The following is a 17,446-nucleotide window of genomic DNA, read 5'->3' as shown; positions in this document are numbered from 1 at the left end:
ACCTGAGCAAGATTTTTGTCTTAGTTTTTAAAGAGGTCCATGTTGTTGATGAAACTATGGGTTCAGTAGTTGCGAGAGTAAAAACACAGAACATTCAGAGCTGGCAGCAGCTTATTTTTTCTTTGCTGTTCCAGCCCATGTTATTTCTGTCCCATTTCTTACCACCTCTATAATCTTCCTTAGCTTTTCTGAACTGTGATATCCTAGTAAATTTAAATTCTGAGATGGATTTGAGTCTAGGAAGGAACAAAGGGACTCATGCTATCCCTAGATGGAGCCATCCTGGCTTATCCTCTCCCCCCATAGCACAAACTAAAGTAGTTTCTTGGGTAGTGACAAAAAGTACTCTTGGTCTTATTGCAGTGTTCAGAGACTTGGTTTTGTGAGTCACCTCACAAGTAAACCCACTGAGAGTGAGATTACATAGACCAGCTTATGTAGGTACACACCAATCTCATGCTGTTTGGCAACCCAATATATAACAAACTGAATGAAGACCCTCTCTAAAAGGAAACACAAAACTGCTGCTTCAGTCAAGTAGTCCAACAACTTTGAAGAAGGTTTCCACATGTGACTAGATAGCATGATTCAAATTGCTTTCTCCAGCTGTCAAATCTAAGATCTACATGTAGGTGACTATCAGAAAGCACTGAGAGAGAGATCCATAGCCAGAAGCACTTTCATGAGCCACATGTGTTATCTACTAGTTTTCCACGTTATGGATAAAAATATAAAAAGTCTCTTACCCAAAGGCTGATGGCCCCACCTGAATTCAACATTTGCTTAATTCTCAAAGATAGCATTGATTGGAAAGATAAATGTTTGGTTAAACAGATTACTTACTCTTTTTCCTGGTTCTCCTTGCTCACCTTTTTCACCTTTTACGCCACCGGGAAGACCCTGAACACACAAATGCCATCTTAAACTTAGCTCACAAGCCAGGGTAGAATAAATTTACAGTTCTGATAGAGATGCATCAAAAAAGAACCAAAAGAGGACTACTCACAGGAGGGCCTTGTGGCCCAGGAAGTCCTGGTGGACCTGGATCACCTGGGATACCCTGTCAAGCATGGGCAAAGGAAAAGATTAAAGCCTCCATCACTTCCTAGAAGCTCAGTTGATTTTTTTAAAAAAGAAAACACATACTTATGCTGTCATTTAGATTTCCAGGAACCATGTACAGTAAATTATCATATTTACTCTTTCTTTGTATGCAACTTCAAGTGCCTCTATAAATTTTATTAACTGCTTATCCTGTTTATTTAGATGATTCACTCCACCAAGACACAACTGCTTCCTGTGTGCACTGCAGCAGCTAGTTTGGTGGCCTGCAGCTGCTATACAATTATAAAAAGGAGAAAGGGGGAAAAAAAAAAAAAGAAAGAATAAATTACAGATCCTGCTGAAATTACAGGAGTAACAGTCATTAGGTTATTGCTGAAGTTGTGAGGCTATCAGGATTGATAGTGTGTTGGTCAGAAAAGTGTCACAGGATCACTGTGTTAAAAAGTTAGGGTTTCTATTTTTGTCTCGTTACATCTTTGGAGAAATTCCTAAATTCCTTCACCATTAACCTAAAGGAAAGTTACCAGCTACTGAATCCACAAAAGGTTTCTGTTATTTTCTTGGAGGCCCCACAGACTTTTACAAGCCCATCTATACACTTGATTTTTCAGTCAAGATGTGGAAGTACGCATCAGAACCCAGAACTTTGTATTTCACAACAAAATAAGTATAATGTAGAAATTTTTATTGATTTTGTGCTACCAAACACAACCTTTGTTGACATAAAAACAAATTTGTAAACTTTGAAATCGTTGTTATTGTTGGTCAAAGGCAATGCACTCAATTTGTGTTTCTAAATCTTAGTGGTTTAAATGAAAGGTAGTTAGAATGCTTTTATTTTGTGTATTTATATAATTTAGTGCCAGTACAATTAGTCCTTGAAAGAACCCTGATGACAGAGGCAAATTACTTTGATCCTAAAAGTCAGACAAATCTCTGCTTCAACTACAGTGTTATCAAAACGTCACCTTGTGTTTTACTAGACTACAGAAACACAATGCTGCTCATTACCTTCTGAATGTCCTACCATCCAGTAAAAGAGACAAAACCAGACACAGACCTTTCTAGGAAGATGTGCACTGTAGATGTGCATCAGTGGCTAGCTGTAAATATTACCTTAGTGGTGTCTAGTGGTGGTCCTTCTGAAAGGAAGGGTAACAGTTTTGATCAAGATGAAGGGGCAGAATTGTCCTATACTTTCCCAAAACGAATTATTGCTGTATACTAAAACTTTCTAATCTGACACAACTCCAAAGATGAAAGGAAGAAATTGATCCAAATGCAGATGGAGGAAACTTAGTAAGTTTAAAGCTCAGTGACCACACTGACATTTGCAAAATAACCAGAACGTAAAGGTGAGCACTCACCACTCCTGCCTCAAAATATCTACCTCAGCTCCTCCATTACTCAAGATGGTATTTGAGAATACCACAGAAACTCCAGAGCAAACATGAAATCCAGGCACTGATGATCCCACTGTTGCTTCTCAGACTGTCTATGACTGTCACTCAGAATCAAATGGTACAGAAAACTGTTCCCCAGCAAAGAAGAAAGTATACAAATGTAGTAACTTTTAAAATGACACCTCTGCCATTGACTATTTGGAATTTATGGGTGGGGAAGGATCCACACAAATCAAACCCAACACTCTGAGTTTGCTTTGAGCTTTACTTTTGAGAGGCCAGAAATAGCAAAAGCACTTTATTCAGATCACAAGATGAAAGATATTGGGGCAATGCTAATGACAGAAAGAAGACAAAAAAAAAAAAAAAAAAAAAGAGAGAGAGAAGGAAAAAAGGGTTAATTTTTTGGAAAGACTTCTTCATAATGGATGGCATTGTTGGCTAACTAATAGGAATCTGAATCCCTAGACAGCTTTGAAAATCACAGGCTGGGTGTTCCAAAGAATGAGAATATTTTAACAGCTTTTACCATTACTCTGAACTTCCTTTAAAAGAGTTTCTTAAGAATAGTTACTTTATTAAGGGAAAGTAACCAAGCTAGCGTGACTGGCATGTTGTCTATTAAGATAAAAGTTCTGAGGCTTCAAATAGTCAGCACTTGGAGAAAAGTGACAGAATTCTGCAGTAAGCAAGATGTGAATATATATGAGCCAAACCAACAGATGCTACAGCTTGATCACGAGTTCACTGCAGCTGGACAGTTCTCCACTCACCTGATCTCCTTTCTGAAATTCAATGTCATTTGGTCTCTTCTGTTCTCCAATTTGTCCTGGTGGCCCTGGAGGTCCCTGAAGACCTTGTTCACCCTAATATGCAAGAAGATTGCAGTATGTTACTGGCAATACATCCAAAACAGCATGTCTAAATCTTTTGAAAGTATTAAGCAAAAACATCATCATGATCACCTACTCACTTTTTCACCTTTGGGTCCTTGGAAATTCAAACCCATGTTACCCTGCAAAGAGTATAACTCATCAGCCCTTGGAAGTCACAAACGAACAGAAAACCAAAATAGATCACTACCATCATCAATGAAGGAAAGAAAATACCTTAGGTCCTGGCAGCCCTGGTGGGCCAGGAGGTCCCTGTTAAAGAAAGAAACAAAAACGTCACTTCCAAGCACTTTACATAGTCTCTTGTGGAAAAAAATGCCCAACAATGTTGCTACTTTGTCTTCTATGCTTTATAAATAAAATCAAACAGCCAGGTATTAAATATTATGGAAAGAATCATCCTGGTCTAAGTAAGTTACATCTTGGCCACAGAATAACAGAAAGGTTTGGGTTGTAAGAGACCCAAATGTATCGCGTTTAGATGTGCACACTAGCAGTTCCAGGGTGAACTGAATGCATGGCTGCCATTGTCTTCACATCAACTTTTAACTACTAAGATCTCTGCATTTTAGTGATTTGCCTCTGAACATAAAACAAAGAAGTAACTGCCCCATTTCGTGCTCTATGAGTAACAGGTTAAAGAAACTTACTGTCAAACCTGGGGGCCCTGGAGGACCAATTGGACCTGGTATTCCCATGGAGCCAGGCGGACCCTGTTGAGAAAGTGGAGGAGGCTATGGGAGAAGCTCCTTTTTTATGGAAAAAAAAGTGATACCTTCAAGGTAAAACAACCCAAGAGCTGGTAGCCCATACACATCAAATCAAAATAGCTGACCACCAACCTACCAATCTGTCCTCATGCAAAAGCCTAAAGGAGATTACATCAGGTTAGAAGTGTTCTGATCTCAAAATCAATACCTCTCTGGTTGGATAAGGGAATGCTTTTCTGTTTGTTTTGAACTACTTTTGCACTTTCTTTTTCTTCATGCACTGAGAGAGAACAACAAAACACTTTGTTTTTGTGATTCTTCCCAGCCAGAAACAAACAATAGAGAAGCACAGATCAAAGGAGCAGAAACGCTAACACGCACAGTCTGGTCTGAAGAGCCTGGAGCTCGCCTCTCTGTACCAGGAAATGGGAGTCTCTGGCCTCTGTCCAGTCCAGGCTGATAGACTCATTTTCTGCTCCCCTTGTTCTTCCACTAAACCAATGAATGGCTCAGTGGGGAAGTGCAGGGCCTGGAGTCACTAACTGTTTTCACAGAAGACTGCTGGGAGAACAGAAATACTGTACAGGAGGTGCACCATGAGGAGAACAGCTGACACATTCTCTTTTCCCATCATCCAAAATAGTGGCTACAGCCCAGAAAGGCAGACATTAGTTGCTTTACCTCAGGGTGAAAAAGGGAAGGGAACTCCAGAACCAATACAGGGAATAGCAAGAGGGAATAGGCAGGGGAAACAGAAAGGCAAGTCAGCAACCAGGTACTGCTCTGTACTGGATACTTTTCTGACCAAGGGACCTGTCTGGCTTCTGTGTGCCATCCTATTAAAAGCAATAAGGAAGAACTTACTTCCCCTCAAGCCATAAACTGGAGGTACATTAAATGTGAGCCCTGCATCTCCACGCAAACATATGGAGTCCCTAGCACTGAATGTTCCAATCTTCCTGTAATGCAAATACCTGTCATGTTATCTTTTTGGCACAACCTAGTAGTACTTTATACAACTTACAGGTATCCCTGGAAGACCTGGAAATCCTTGGTCACCCTTCTGTCCTGGTAGCAAGGATGTAATTATTTCACCTGCTTCACCCTAGAAGAAAAAGAGATTATTTAATTATTATCACATTTCACTATTCTTTATTACCATTCTGAACTGAAGGGAGGGACACAGTGGCTCTTAACATTCTGAGAGATTCAGTTATGCCACACCCTACCAGTACTCTTTAATGTAAGATTCTCCAAGAACAGCTTTTTTTAGAAGAGATCCTTGCATATTTGGAGGATTCTTTAAGTAGCTAATCCACCAACTATTAAAAGCTCTCTTTTAATATGTACAAATGTATCAGCACTGACTTAAATTCCAAAAGATTTACAGATTGAAACACAAATGCTTCACCAAAGAAAGAGACATTCTAGCTCCATGTGAAAGCAATGGATGGGGCACAACAGAAAAAAAGGCTCATTCAGCTTTTTCCAGTGTCCCACACCTCATGAGATTAATGCTGGCTATGCTGTTGTAATAGTCATGTGTCATCTTCTGTATTGAAGTATAGTTTCTTTCTGATTTTAGGGAAGATCTTTGGTTTAAAAGTGTTGTGTTCTAATCAGCTTGCCTTTTAATATCTTGAAAATAACTGAAAAGAAAAGTAGCTGAGAAAAACAATTCACCTTAAAGTCACAGTTTCCCAGCACCAGTGTTACGCTGACCTCACAGCTTATTGGAATAATTCTGTGGGCCAATTTCCTGTGAAACAGATTTGAACCATAGCTAGTGATTTGGTTCAAATAGGTCAAGGATACCACAAAAAAAACCCCAAACAAACAAACAAACAAAAAACCCTACAAAAACTTGTAAAAAATAATCCTTAAGGTCCAAAATCAGATTATGGGACTACTAACACTAGGAGAAAAAGCCATCTATGTAGTAATCTATAGAGTAGAAAGTACTTTTTCAAAAGGAATGTATTCTCCTCGCTGGATATTTTAAGTTAGTATTCCTTAGTCTCTAGCAGTGTTCTTAAGCATGCACAGGTAGACCACTGGTGCATTTGGGGTGTTTGTGAGCATTTTGCTAACATGGTGCCTCATAACAGAAACAGACACTGTCCCTCACACTCCCAAGGAAACCAGTTTCAGAAAACAGTTTGCTGCTTCTCGAATTTCTGACCCAAACTGAGAAAATCAGCTGCAGTATTTCCAGTTAGCTGCACTGGAGTGGCCTAGAAACACCACACTTTCAGTGGGTGCACATGGTCTCACATAACAGCCAGAAGGTTCCCTGTGCCAAATGATGGTTAGTACTTTGATGTGCAAGTACAGAACACTCACCTTCATACCTGGCAGACCAGGGGGTCCCTTGTTTAAAAGAAACAACAACAAAAAAGATCATTAGAAATAAATCATTGGTATGTTACTTGCAAACCACTAGTCAGATCTACACCATGAGACAAACATTAATACTAAAACCAGAAATCTTAAAAAAAAAAAAAAATCAAACAGGAGAAAACAATTATTTTTTATGATCTCCAGAATCAAATGGAAAAATTAGAGGAGTACTTTCACAGTGAATGTTGAGCATTAAGGAAGTACATCTCCATTTTCTAGCAACTCCTTTCTTTATTGTTTCCTATTATCCATCCTGCCTACTACATTTTTTTTGTTCTGTACTTGGGTTCTCACGGCCACTTTGCTGTACATCTTTGTGTTCTACAGTGAAAACACCTTATGCTGTCTCTTTTTTTTTTTTTGCCCCATTAATCGCCCGTAAGACTCATTATCAAGATCTTACTGCTCTGACAGATGTTCGTGTGTTTGTGTTTTTCTGCAGGTGGCAAAGTATCTCAGCATGTGATAATTCAAATGGGCTTTTATCGACTTTACCACAGCATGCAGCAGAAGACCTCAGTTTTATTTGACACATAAAATATTCAGATTAATCATGAAAAAAATGAATATATTCTTATTATTAAAAAAACCACCACACAACTGCAAAAAGAGGCTGATATTTATCTGATATTTCACAGATCTTAGTAGAAGTCTTTCAGGGAGTTACAGGTAGCTGATCTGGAAATATTTACTTACGGGAGGCCCTTGTAAACCAGGAAAACCTGGGCTGCCTGGGAATCCACGCTCTCCCTTAGGGAACGAAGGAAACAATTAGCCAAAACCAACCCAAAACATAACAAAAACAGCTAAACAAATTTTGACTGCAAAATCCAGTATCAGTGTTAGCTTGTGACTCCAGAGTACCAAATTGTAGTGCAACAAGCTGTAAGGATAAACAGTTTGTCAAATCAGACAAGTGATTCAAGGAGAACTTTCCATGTTCAGCTACTTCCATATACTTCCAGGCAAAGTACTGTACTAGAGATGGAAAACACACATAGTGCTATGAAAGATCAACTTCTTTTATGGAAAGATAACATGAAACTATGTAACACATTAAAATGAAAGTGACCCCTTCCAACAAGGATACCAAATCAGTATTTTCCATGCATTACTAAAACCCAATAATTAAAAAGCCTCACTATTAGGTAACAAGCTTTTCTTGATAGTAAGAATCTACTACAAAGATGACATCTAGCATATGATCAGATTCCCTTCAGTTGTTAGCTATAAAATTAAGAATTAGAACAAAGAATTTAACTATACTGGCTGCAGGGTATAAATGTTGTGTCATGGTGCTGGAAATTTTTAGCAAAACTTGTGTTTTGAATACCAGATCATGACCCCTTCTCTCAGAGGTGTGTGTTAAGTCTGAATGATCTTGGAATTACCTGCACAACTCAGTAACAGCAGTACTGTTGCACACTCTTAAACTAAACCTATTGGCTACAGTCAGCAGAATGAGAGCTCTTTATCGTATTACTGTTGCATTGTTAAGAATTTTAAAGTGGTTCCACCTTTGTTCCATTGCATCCTGGGATACCCTGAGGTCCTGGTGGCCCATCTTGTCCTGGTAATCCCTTTAAAGAGGAAAAAAGAAGAGTTAGATTGTACAATGCTATTCTCGGCCTGAAAGATAAAAGGGAACAGATCTCATACATCTATACAGCTCATTCCTACTCACTGGAAGTCCTGGTGTTCCTGGAAATCCTGGAAGCCCCGGTGGTCCCTAGAAGGAAATGAGTCACATATGTATTTAACAGTATGGTACGTACGGATGTGCAAAAGGATTTAGCAAGATTTTACTAAATGTAATCTGTTTGTGCAGATATCAGTAAAGACAGGCATCAACACCTGAATCACCTGTAATTAAAAAAAAAGCCATGCTGGTCAGCCATCAAGGTTCTTATCCTTTCAGGGAAATATCCACAAAAACTGAGAAGACAACGCAGAACAACTAAAGTAAGAGTACACAGATATACAGAGCATATAACTGAATGCTCATGGTGTGGAAAATGGACGTGTACCAATGAAGTGAGAGATGCACCAGCTGAGAGGTCTGACAAAAAAGAAAAGTAAAGGCACAAAACCTAAGGGATTTCCAGCTAAATCAACCAGTCCCATACTGATCTTAAATAAATCGTGTCTATTTCAGAATAAATTGGAAGTTACTGGCAGTTGTTTAGGTCCTGTATAGCAAAACAGATCAAATAAGTCTTGGGGTTACTCTCCCTAATGAGTTTATGAAGTAATACAAGCAATATATAAGACTGTAATACTTATAAAATCTTGTATTAGTTATAAAAAGTAATATAATCTCTTCTAGCTGGTTAATAAAGTACTCTTCAGATTTAAAGTAATGTTTTCTCCCTATAAATCACCACTTCTGTGCGGACCCACTGGCCATTTTGATCCATAAATCCATCACCTTAAAAAAGCATCAGTACTTACTCTGATTCCTTTGGGTCCAATAGGCCCTGGAAGTCCATCATCACCCTAAGAGACCCCAACAAACAAACAGACAAAGCACACTGAAGTTTGCAGTCAAATTAAATTGCAAGCATTATAACATTTCTTCCATGTGTTTATAGTAAGTGGACTACAAGTGGTATTAGTTATCATTTCCTGAGTAAAAGGGTTCAAAATTATTTTATTTTGGACGCTGGACCTTGAATTGAGAAGTATTTGTTACAGCAGATAAACCATGAGTTACAGGAAATGTTTTCGAGAAAAAAAAATCACAAGTTACTTATAGGCAGATACGGGCCACGTGCCTCCAGCAAATACTCTCCAGTGACCTCTTGTGGGCAAAAGGAGATAAGCAAGATTAAACGGGAATGTTACTGTACCATTATTTTTTATTATGGTAACACAGAAGAAAAGGCATCTGCAGAACAAAAATATAATCAAAATTGCTAATTCAAGACCTTTTTGTTCTTTCACTCGTCTTCTGTCAAGCTTTACTTTGAATGTAGATTTTTTTTTTTTAAATCACCTACTTATTTTCTCTTTGCTGCTCCTTGGTGTGATTCTGCTAGCTATGTTGTGAGCATCTGCAAGAGGAATGGCAGGTGCTGGATAATCTTGTGATCTGTTAAACACAGGCATTCAGAGGAAGGCTTTTCGACATTTTGATGCTGTATTACACCATCCAAGCGTAATGATGTAATTCAGCAGCAAATAAAAATAAACTGAAACCCTCCCGGGCAAACAAGAAGCATTCCTCAGTTGTGTGCCTGGGTTCAGTGAGGCCTTCATCTGCATTGCCCCACCCAAACCCAGCCCAGGAATGCCACCAGGTGCAAACAAGAGTTTCTCAATGTGGTGGGAGCCCACTGACAGCCAAGCACCACTCTTATCAGTTAACTAAGCCAGAGAGTACTTGATTTCAAGCAATAAAACCACATCACAGCACCTTGCTAAACCTGTTCTTTGGCTTTCATCTGCAGTATCTAGTGAAAGGATGCAAGTGCCCACATGGGTTTTGCAAGCACATGGGTAGGCAAAGCACAGGAAACTTGGACCAATCTTTTTCCTCTGGTTGACTATTCAAACCATCCAAATGAAAAAGCTATCTCATACCTTAACAGCTGAAGATTTTTACTATTAAACCAATGACAATGAGGAATTCTGGAATGATGCATGATCAGCATAGAATCATAGAATCAACCAGGTTGGAAGAGACCTTCAAGATCATCCAGTCCAACCTATCACCCAGCCCTACCCAATCAACTAGACCATGGCACTAAGTGCCTCATTCACTCTTCTCTTGAACGTCTCCAGGGATGGTGACTCCACCACCTCCCTGGGCAGCACATTCCAATGGGCAATCACTCTCTCTGTGAAGAACTTCCTCCTAATATCCAGCCTAGACCTCCCCTGGCACAACTTGAGACTGTGTCCCCTCATTCTGCTGCTGGTTGCCTGGGAGAAGAGACTGACCCCCAACTGGCTACAACCTCCCTTCAGGTAGTTGTAGACAGCAATGAGGTCACCCCTGAGCCTCCTCTTCACCAGGCTAAACAACCCCAGCTCCCTCAGCCTCTCCTCATATGGTTTGTGTTCCAGGCCCCTCAACAGCTTCGTTGCTTTTCTCTGGACACATTCCAGTACCTCAACATCTCTCTTGAACTGAGGAGCCCAGAACTAGACACAGTACTCAAGGTGTGGCCTGACCAGTGCTGAGTACAGGGGAAGAATAACCTCCCTGCTCCTGCTGGCCACACTATTCCTGATACAGGCCAGGATGCCATTGGCTCTCCTGGCCACCTGGGCACATTGCTGGCTCATGTTCAGCCTACTAGCGACCAGTACCCCCAGGTCCCTCTCTGTCTGGCTGCTCTCCAGCCACCCTGTCCCCAGCCTGTAGTGCTGCATGGGGTTGTTGTGGCCAAAGTGTAGAACCCTGCACTTAGCTTTGTTAAACTTCATCCCATTGGCCTCTGCTCACCCATCCAGCCTGTCCAGGTCCCTCTGCAGGGCTCTCCTACCCTCCAACAGATCAACACCTGCTCCTAAAGTGGTGTCATCTGCAAACTTACTGGTGATGGACTCAATTCCCTCATCCAGATCATCAATAAAGATATTGAACAGGATGGGGCCCAGCACTCATCCCTGGGGGATACCACTAGTGACAGGCTGCCAACTGAATGTGGCACCATTCACCACCACTCTCTGGGCCTGGCCCTCCAGCCAGTTCTTGAGCCATTTCAGAGTGAATCTATCCAAACCACGAGCTGCCAGCTTTGCTAGGAGCTTCTTGTGGCAGACAGTGTCAAAGGCTTTGCTGAAGTCCAGGCAGACTACATCCACAGCCTGCCCCGCATTCACCAGGCAGGTAACCTGATGGTAAAAACAGATCAGGTTGGTCAGGCAAGACCTGCCCCTCCTGAATCCATGCTGGCTGGGCCTGATCCCTTGACCATCCTGTAGGTTCTCTGCGATTGCACTCAAGATGACCTGTTCCATAACCTTGCATGGCACTGAGGTCAGGCTGACAGGTCTGCAATTCCCTGGTTCCTCTTTCAGGCCCTTCTTGTGGATGGGCATCACATTGGTCAGCTTCCAGTCATCAGGGACCTCACCTGTGAGCCAGGACTGCTGATAAATGATGGAGAGCGGCTTGGCCAGCTCATCTGTCAGCTCTTTCAGCACCCTAGGATGGATCCCATCTGGTTCCATGCACTTGTGAGGATCCAAGTGGCTCAGCAGGTCCCTAACTGCTTCCTCCTGGATTACAGGGGGACTATACTGGTCCCTGACTCCATCTGCCAGTTCAGGAGGCCACTTGTCCTGAAGACAGCCTGTCCCACTATTGAAGACTGAGGCAAAGAAGGTGTTAAGTACCTCTGCCTTATCCTCATCTTTTGTTATGATATTCCCCTCTGCATCCAATAAGGAGTAGAGGTTGTCCTTGCCTCTTCTTTTGCCATTAATATATTTATAGAAATATTTTTTATTCTCCTTTATGGCAGTGGACAGTCTAAGTTCTAAATGGGCTTTTGCCTATTTTTTTTCCTACAAGAGGGTTTTCTGGGGGTCATTTTTTTTTGTCTCTTTTCAATGCAGTATAAATTGAGAGATTTTAAAATTATTTCCCCTCTCCTTTAGTGATGGAAATTCAGCCTAAGTGAAATATCTAAATGAGTAATAACGTGTAGGGATGGGTCTTTTTAAACTTCTTGTTGTTTTCTTCAATGAATGAAAGCAACGAAGAGGAAAGCAGAGAATGGTTTGACGATAAGTTGAATAAAAGAAGAGTTTTTGGTGTAAGTGTCTATGGTGGTATAGAGAAGCTGGCGTAAAAACAGGAAGCACTACAAACAAACTAACACTACCTAGTATCTCCATGCTATTCAAGTAAATTGGGACCTACCTTTGAGCCTCTTGGACCAGGTGGTCCTTCTGGTCCTGGAAATCCAGGCAAACCTGGCTGTCCTTCCAAGCCTGGGAACCCTCTTTCACCCTACAAAAGAAAAAAAAGAAAAGAAAAAAAAAAAAAGGTGATGGTGGGCAAAACAACAAAAGAAAAGTTATGACAGAAAAATTCAGAAAACATGATCTTTCTGGTTTTCTGTAGGAAGTCATCACACCAACAAACTAATGTTGTGATTAGAGATCTCGCCTGCTTAGCTACAGAAATTCCGGAACATACACATACATTGCCTCTAATTGCACCACTTTGGATGTTTATCCAGTGTTTAAGCCACCTACTTATCAAAACAATTCAACCATCTGTTTCTTCCATGCTACTTAAATACCTACAGCTCTCCCCCTTCCTACAAAAACACAGCTTTATTAGTTACTAAGCCTCTCCTGGAAACTTACCTCTGCTGCAACACCTATAAAAAGCTCCTAGAAGGGTGTAGATTGCTGCTATATTCCTGACTGTTGTTTATTGTTTCATAGGTGGAAGACTGTAATTTTTAATATAAAAGCAATTAAGATCTTGGTCATGCACTGTAGAAGTACAGAACATAAATGAGTTCCAGTCCAAAGTGCTTACAATCTAGATCAAGTGAGACAGATCCAAGACAGTAAAGAAATAAAGTTTCTTATTCCTTTTATCTATCAACTCCTGCTAAAATCACTAGGCTAGATTTGTGCAGGCTTTTGTACATTCTCTTTAAACCAATTTATCCTGAATTTTTGTTTTCTTGCACCACTTCAGCAAGAATGGCAGTAGCAGCTCCCAAATCTGTTATCTACCAGTCTACCAGCTATAGCACTCTCTAGGGGCTTGGGAGGTCCTGCCTAGCTCTCCTCAGTCCTGTGGAAAAAAACAAACCAGCAATGTCACATCTTCAAGAAGACAGCAGCAGAGAACTGAAGACTGGGGATTGCAAGCAAACAGAAGTATCTAACTGCAGCCTTGACCTCAATATGCTTTTCTCATCTTCCCTTTATTTTCTATAAGCAGCTGTATGCTGAGTTTGACAGCAGTGCTAAGTCTCATTCTCAAATCCCAGTTTTCTCACTGTACTACTTAGATAGGTGCTCTGTATTCATAGAATTGTCAGGGTTGGAAGGGACCTCAAGGACCATGTAGTTCCAACCTCCCTGCCATGGGCAGGGACACCTCACACTAGATCAGGTTGCCCAGAGCCATATCCAGCCTGGCTTTAAAAACCTCCAAGGATGGGGCTTCCACCACCTCCCTGGGCAACCTGTTCCACTGTCTCACCACCCTCATGGGGAAGAATTTTCTCCTAATATCCAATCCGAATCTTCCCATTTCTACTTCTGCTCCATTTCCCCCTAGTCCTATCATTACCTGACACCCTAAAAAGGCCCTCACCAGCTTCCTTGTAGGGCCCCTTCTGACACTGGAAGGCCACAACAAGGTCACCTTGGAGCCTTCTCTTCTCCAGACTGAATAGCCCCAACTGTCTCAAGTCTGTCTTCCTAGGAGAGGTGCTCCAGCTTTCTGATCAGTCTCATGGCCCTTCTCCAGACACATTCCAGCAAGTCCATATCCCTCCTATAATAGGGGCTCCAGAACTGGATGCAGTACTCCAGATGCAGTCTCACCAGAATGGAGTAGAGGGGGGGAATCACCTTCCTCGACCTGCTGGCTATGTTTCTTTTGATGCAGCCCAGGATATGATTGACTGTCTGGGTTGCAAGTGCACACTGGTGGCTCATGTTGAGCTTCTCATCCTCCAGCACGCCTAAGTCCTTTTCTTCAGGGCTGCTCTCAAGCCAGTTACTGTGTCAGTGCTTGGGATTACCTTGACCCAGATGCAGGACCCTGCACTTGGTCTTGTTGAACCTCATGAGCTTGGCTTGTGCCCACCTCTCCAGCCTGTCCAGGTCTCTCTGGATGGATCCCTTCCCTGCAGCGTGTCTGCTGCACCACACAGCTTGGTGTCATCAGCAAACTTGCTGAGGGTGCACTCAATGCCACTGTCCATGTCACTGACAAAGATGTTGAACAAGACTGGTCCCAGGACTGCTCCCCGAGGGACTCCACTTGTCACTGGCCTCCCCTTGGACATGGATCCAATGACAACCACTCTCTAGGTGCAGCCATCAAGACAGTTTTTTATCCACTGACTGGTCCACCAATCAAACCCAGACTTTACCAGCTTGGGGACCAGGATGTCACGTGGGTCAGTGTCAAAGGTTTTGCTCAGGTCCAGGTAAATGACAGCAGCTGCTCGGCCTTCATCTATTACTACTGTGACCTCGTCATAGAAGGCCACCAGGTTTGTCAGCCAAGATTTGCCCTTGGTGAAGCTGTGTTGATGGTACCAAATAACCTCTTTGCTATTCTGTCTCAGCAGTGCCTTCAGGAGGATATGCTCTATGATCTTACTGGGCCTACAGGCCCTTGAGTCATCCTTCTTTCCCTTCTGAAAATGGGGGTTATGCTTCCCCTTTTCCAGTCAGTGGGGACGTCCCCAGACTGACACAACTTTTGGAATCTAATAGAGAGCGGTTTAGCAACCTCATCTGCCAGTACCCTCAGTACCTGTGGGTGTATCTCATTGGGTCCCATGGACTTCAACACTTTCAGGTTCTTCATATAGTCACGTACCTCATCTTCACTTACAACAGGCATTTCCTTCTCCCAGCCCCTGCCACTATCTTCCATTATTCTGGGAGGGTGGCTGGAGCCCCGGCCAGTGAAGACTGAGGCAAAGAATCATTGAGAACCTCAGCCTTCTCCATGTCACCTGCCCCCAGTTGACGTGTTTCCTTTCTTTTCCACTGTGGAAAAGCTGAAATTGCATCATAAACTGAGGCTAGCTGAAGTTTGACAGGCACGGTCCAGTCTTTTTGCACACAAAGTGACAGGCTGTACTGTCACATGGAGCTACGCAGCTGGTGTGCTAGCACATCTGAAAAGCAAGACTGTGGAGGAGTGTTACTATGTCAGGACAGGATATGAAAGGGTTAGGTTGTCCCCAAAGGAGAAAGAATGAGGAATTTGGGAGTGCCAGGTAAGGAAAACATTAGACAGAACCAGACTCTGGAGCAAGCTCTGGCAAGAACAGTGTTTGCACACCAGGGAAACACACCTCTGTACAAAAGGCACATCAGCTGTGTCAGGCAGCACAATGCCTATTGATCTCAACTTGGTCATGCTTCTTCAGAGTTTTGTTAGAGAAAGTAATATCTGCAAAAGGTTACTAGGACAAGACTGTAGCAGAGGTTTGGCCTTGTGTGTCATCTAAGGCTGAAGAGCTGTTATCTAAAAATACAACTGCTCTGAGGTCACTGCTCTAAGCTGGCACAGAACTGGGAAAGCTACTGCCTTTAAAGTGAAACCAAACAGTTAAGCAAGAAAAACAGAGGCAACAACAGATGATTCTAGCAAACTGCACTATTCAAACTACAAAATGATTATTTTCCAAGCCCACTTTCAAAGCGAGCAGCAACAATGAGAGCTTTGCATGAGGAAACTGTTGCCAGGACAACTCCAAGAGTGAACCCCCAACAGTGGACAGATGATTTGAAGGACTATGCTTGGGGACAGCTGGGGGGTTACACCAGACACTTCCCAAGGGAACAGGTTCAAACTAATGACAGAGGACATAGATGTACTAGACTCACTTTTTGATCAAAAATTCATGGAGGAAAGAAATGTGGGCACGTTTAGTAGAAGGAAAAATAAAACAATCTGCTCTCTAAAATACAGATGATAGTAAGGGGATTTTTTTTTGTCTTCTACTTTTGTATAGGATTCTGTAAGTGAGAACAGTTTTCAGTCATTGCTTCTGCACCAAGACTTTTCCCATTGCAGATCTTGCATATGTCCTACTGTTTTATTAAAGAACTGAAACTGAAGTAATTTTGAAAGTCTTTCCTCAAGTGTCAATGTCAAAAAAGGATATTCTGTCATTGGGGATATAATGAAATTGAAGCCCAGGGGTAGCATGCAATGTATTTTCTTATAGATGGAAAAACTGACCATTAAGTTTCATGTGCACAGAAAGAACTGAAGAAGTCTGGATAATTTTTATTTCTCTTCAGTAGCTCCTACTTTGAAACACAAATAAGAAAGGTTTAGGTCAAGCCCTGTCTCATCTTCCAGTCCTAAAAGTAATGGATTGTTTCCATAGCAGAATAAAGATGTATCAGCTACAAACCATAATTTCCTTGGGGAATGGGTGAGGAGTCAGATTCTGATCTCATTTAGTGATAAATCCAGAGTAGCTGGCAGAGGAATTGTTCTCAATCAGCTACAAAGCAGTGGCAAAACTGCCAGCGTATAAGCTTGAACACGACTGTTGCTTGCGGGATAGGGGAAAAAAAAAGAAGTTGGGAAACACCCTAAAATTACGTTTCTAGCTGCAGTAAAATACATCTAATTAAACACAGCTACAGAAAAACCTGGCATAGTTCAATGTACTCCAATATAAGTCAGGAAAATTTAAGAAATGTAGGATAGATGCAGTTTTAAAGCATGTAAAAGTGATTTCCATTCCTCTCTAAATACTTAGGTTTTAGGAAAGAATTAGAGACATCAAGAAGAGAAAATGGGTATTTATTCACTTAGATCTAGTGTATGTGTGGGGAAAAAAAAATGAAACAAACAAAAAAAAAAAAAAGCAGAAAGCCCATTTGATGCCTAAATACATGTAAGAGCCTGGCTGTAATGCCAGGCAATAGGCACATACTTGCTTCCTGACCTTGCTATGAAAACAGTGAGCATCAGAGACAGTAAACTATGGGTGACACTACTTAAAACTAGGCACATGTACAAAGGTCTGTAGTAACACTACGATACATCACTACTTCTGTGCTGTATAACAGGCAGCCATATTATTCCCCCCTTTTTTAAACATTATAGTGAAAATAACAGCTGCTCTAATATCTAATCAGAACCTCATCCGAAACAAAATAACCAGTCACAAACAGGAGTTTTGTTAAAGATAGCTTAATGGAACAAGGAAATCCCCTCTGACAGGATCTTTATTGTTCTAAAATACAAATTTCTTCAGAGTATCATCTGTGACTTCTTTTGTGA

The 17,446-nt window shown here is 41.5% G+C and overlaps 1 protein-coding gene across 1 annotated transcript in view; it reads right to left on the bottom strand.

The window, feature by feature from the left end:
• COL4A5 (collagen type IV alpha 5 chain) overlaps positions 1–17,446 on the bottom strand; it is a 79,997-nt gene that overhangs the window by 36,266 nt on the left and 26,285 nt on the right. The window contains exons 3-15 of the mRNA XM_054388600.1: positions 12,347–12,436; positions 8,923–8,967; positions 8,156–8,200; positions 7,989–8,051; positions 7,168–7,221; positions 6,415–6,441; positions 5,096–5,176; positions 4,012–4,074; positions 3,578–3,613; positions 3,442–3,483; positions 3,242–3,334; positions 1,007–1,060; positions 844–900 (exon numbers count right to left, since the gene is read on the bottom strand). Coding sequence (XP_054244575.1) covers positions 844–900; positions 1,007–1,060; positions 3,242–3,334; positions 3,442–3,483; positions 3,578–3,613; positions 4,012–4,074; positions 5,096–5,176; positions 6,415–6,441; positions 7,168–7,221; positions 7,989–8,051; positions 8,156–8,200; positions 8,923–8,967; positions 12,347–12,436 — 750 coding nt within the window. The remainder of the gene's footprint in view (positions 1–843; positions 901–1,006; positions 1,061–3,241; positions 3,335–3,441; positions 3,484–3,577; positions 3,614–4,011; positions 4,075–5,095; positions 5,177–6,414; positions 6,442–7,167; positions 7,222–7,988; positions 8,052–8,155; positions 8,201–8,922; positions 8,968–12,346; positions 12,437–17,446) is intronic.

This window comes from Indicator indicator, chromosome 17 (genome assembly GCF_027791375.1).
Source record: "Indicator indicator isolate 239-I01 chromosome 17, UM_Iind_1.1, whole genome shotgun sequence".
NCBI classification, from domain to species: Eukaryota; Metazoa; Chordata; class Aves; order Piciformes; family Indicatoridae; genus Indicator; species Indicator indicator.
Note: the sequence above shows the minus strand (reverse complement) of the source record. Positions and strands in the feature narration are given on the sequence as shown.